The sequence below is a fragment of the Arachis hypogaea genome, chromosome 16 (genome assembly GCF_003086295.3).
Source record: "Arachis hypogaea cultivar Tifrunner chromosome 16, arahy.Tifrunner.gnm2.J5K5, whole genome shotgun sequence".
In the NCBI taxonomy this organism is placed as follows: domain Eukaryota; kingdom Viridiplantae; phylum Streptophyta; class Magnoliopsida; order Fabales; family Fabaceae; genus Arachis; species Arachis hypogaea.
This window is the reverse complement of record NC_092051.1, coordinates 134901717-134904972: the sequence shown is the minus strand read 5'-3', so window position 1 is coordinate 134904972 and position 3256 is coordinate 134901717. Positions and strand designations below refer to the sequence as shown.

General features: G+C 50.8%; 1 protein-coding gene across 1 annotated transcript; it reads left to right on the top strand.

The window, feature by feature from the left end:
- Nucleotides 1-421: 421 nt before the first annotated feature.
- LOC140180257 (uncharacterized) lies at nucleotides 422-2233 on the top strand. Its single transcript, XM_072220711.1, has 2 exons — nucleotides 422-955; nucleotides 1256-2233. The coding sequence occupies exons 1-2, from the start codon at nucleotides 422-424 to the stop codon at nucleotides 2231-2233; spliced, it is 1512 nt and encodes a 503-aa protein (XP_072076812.1).
- Nucleotides 2234-3256: the final 1023 nt, after the last annotated feature.

Genomic DNA, 3256 nt, shown 5'->3' with positions numbered 1-3256 from the left:
CGCTATTCGCCAGACTACTCCAGTGTAGAACAAAGAAAGCAGCCCCATCATCGTCGGGACACGACACCCCGAAAATCTAGGAGAAAAAGCAGCTCAGATAATCCAAGACCTCTACCTCATAGTACAAGAACTCGAGGGCCGAGTTACAACCAAGGAAAAACACAACGCCGAAAACAGAAGTCACGCAACCTCCAGGTCAAGATCTCTCCATGAAATCAGGCACGACAGATCGCCAGAACGGCGACACGGTAAGAGGTACAATCGCAGCGCCTCCCGCGACCACGGACACGACAGGTCGCCAGAACGGCGACACGGCAAGAGGTACGACTGCATCATCTCACGCGATCTAGCTCATCAACATGGCACGGTCGACGACCGACGACATCGAGAGGCCAAACGCACGAGAAGCGACCACGTGATAATGGGAGCCACTCCCTTCACTGAAAGAATCCTGAAAGCAAAACTCCCTAAAGGCTTCACCAAACCCATGGATATGAAGTACGACGGAACTAAGGACCCCCAGGAGCACCTAACAGCCTTCGAGGCCAGAATGAACCTCGAAGGGGCCGCCGATGCGGTCAGATGTAGGGCCTTCCCGGTAACCCTAGCCGGGCCAGCGAATAAATGGTTCAACGCCCTCCCTAATTGGTCCATAACTGGCTTCCACGACATCTCACAAAAGTTCATGGCCCAATTCACCACTAGAATCACCAAAGCTAAACACCCCATAAGTTTATTAGGAATCACCCAGAGACAAGACGAGTCCACAAGAAAATACCTCGATTGTTTCAACGACAGGTGTTTAATGGTCGACGGACTCACGGACTCAGTCGCAAGCCTTGGCCTAACAAACGGGCTCATGAATGAAGACTTTCAAAAACACCTCACTACCAAACCAGTATGGACGATGCACGAGATCCAGAGCATCGCAAAGGAATACATAAACGACGAGGAAGTAAGCCAAGTCGTAGTCGCCAATAAACGGTAGCACGGCGGCACACAACACGGCGGCATGGCACCTCGACATAACCCCCCACCAAGAGAAAACCAGAAAGAACACCCCAAACCAGCAAACATAAACCGACCCCCCAGAGTCGAAAAATTCTCTAACTAAACACCTCTGACGTCCCCGATCACCGAGATATACCACCAAATAGAGGATCGAGGTATTCTCTCGAAGGACCGACAACTTAAGGAAAGAACAGGCGGCAACAAGATCCTATACTGCGACTACCACTGAGGATACCGACACAAGACACAAGACTGCTTCGACCTAAAAGCCGCCCTCGAGCAAGCCATTCGAGACGACAAACTCCCTGAGTTCGCCAAAATCATAAGGGAACCAAGACGTGCGGAAAAAGAGAGATCACCAGAAAGAGAAGGACGTAACCTAAGAACACAAAGACAAGCCCCCAGAGAAAGCCCTGAAATAGATCCGACCATCATCGTAAACGTCATCACGGGCAAAGACACCTTGGGAAAATCAAAATCAGCACTAAAGAAGGATCTCAAGGTCCTGGCCGTCAGACACCAAAACCCAACTGCCACCACCAATAGAGCAATAACATTCTCCCCCGAGGATTGCCACCACGGCACCTCGGCAGAAGACGCCCCCTTCGTCATCTCAGCAAAAATTGGAACCGGGCTAGTCAGAAGAATATTGGTTGACACGGGAGCAGACTCCAACATCCTCTTCAGAGGAGCTTTTGACAAGCTCGGACTCCGCAACGACAACCACCAGACACACCGCAATGGAGTAACCGGACTCGGAGACAACTTTCTCAAGCCGGGCGGTTCCATCATCCTTCCCCTTACCATAGGGACGAAAAACCAGAGGAAGACAATTCTGTCCGAGTTCGTGGTCCTCAAGGACTCTACCGCTTACAACGTCATCTTCGGAAGAAAAATAATCAACGACCTCTCCACCGTTATCTTCACCAAATACCTTCTAATGACGTTTATGGCAGAAGATGACTTCATCGGAACCATCCACGGAGACCGAGAAACTGTGGTAGAATGTGACAACAGCTGCCTAGCCTTACGGAAGAGATCCCGGGATGCGGCTGGCATATTTCTAGCCGACCTGGACGCCCGACAAGACGGACATCCCAGACCGAAACCAGAAGGAGACATGGAGAAACTGCAAATAGGGCAGACCAAGAAAGAATACACCTTCATCAACCGGAACCTCCCTTACGACCTCAAAGAAGATCTCTCGTGCCTCTTGAGATGAAGCAGAGACCTGTTTGCATTCACGCCCGCTGACATGCCAGGGAGATCCCGATCTGATGTCCCACCGACTGGCAGTAGATCCAAAGGACAAACCCGTGGCACAAAGGAGACGAAAGATGTCCTCCAACCGGGCTTCCGAAGTCAAGAAACAGGTTGAAGCCCTCCTCGAAGCAAGCTTCATCAGAGAACTACCCTACGCGACCTGGCTGGCTAACGTCGTGCTAGTCAAAAAAGCTAATGGAAGTGGCGAATGTGCGTCGACTAAACAGACTTAAACAAAGCCTGTCCAAAAGACGTCTTCCCCGTGCCAAATATCGACGAGTTGGTGGACGCCGCATCCGGTCACCAATATCTCAGCTTCATGGACGCATACTCTGGGTACAACCAGATACCCATGCACTGGCCCGACGAAGAGAAAACGGCCTTCATCACCCCGACGGCACATACTGTTACACAGTCATGCCCTTCGGCCTAAAAAATGCCGGAGCCACTTACCAAAGGCTCGCCAACAAGATCTTCCGAAGCTTGTCAGGGACCAAGCTCGAAATCTACATAGATGACATGCTCGCCAAAACCGAATCTGGCGAGCAACTCATCGGCGACCTCGAGTTTGCAATGAACACCTTAAGGAAACACCGAATGCGCCTCAACCTAACAAAATGCGCCTTTGGCATAGAAGCAGGAAAATTCCTCGGTTTCATGATCACTCAATGCAAGGTCGAGGCAAACCCAGAAAAATGTAGAGCCATCCTCGAAATGACAAGCCCAAAAAACCTCAAAGATATCCAGAAACTCACCGGCCGGCTAACTGCATTATCCCGGTTTCTCTGTGCGTCGGCCCAAAAGGCAATTCCTTTCTTCAAACTCATAAAGAAAGGAACCCTTTCCAATGGGAAGCAGAACGCGAAAAGGCATTCCGACACTTCAAGAAAGTCCTCGCGGAACCCCTGATTCTCGCCAAGCCTAAAACCGGAGAGACTCTCTTCCTATACCTATCTGTAACAGAGGAAGCACTCGCAGCAGC

Coding starts and splice junctions, on each gene's coding strand:
- LOC140180257 (XM_072220711.1), top strand. CDS start 422: ATGGGAGCCACTCCCTTCACTGAAAGAATCCTGAAAGCAAAACTCCCT. Junction 956..1,255: donor AATACATAAACGACGAGGAA/GTAAGCCAAGTC, acceptor TACCGACACAAG/ACACAAGACTGCTTCGACCT.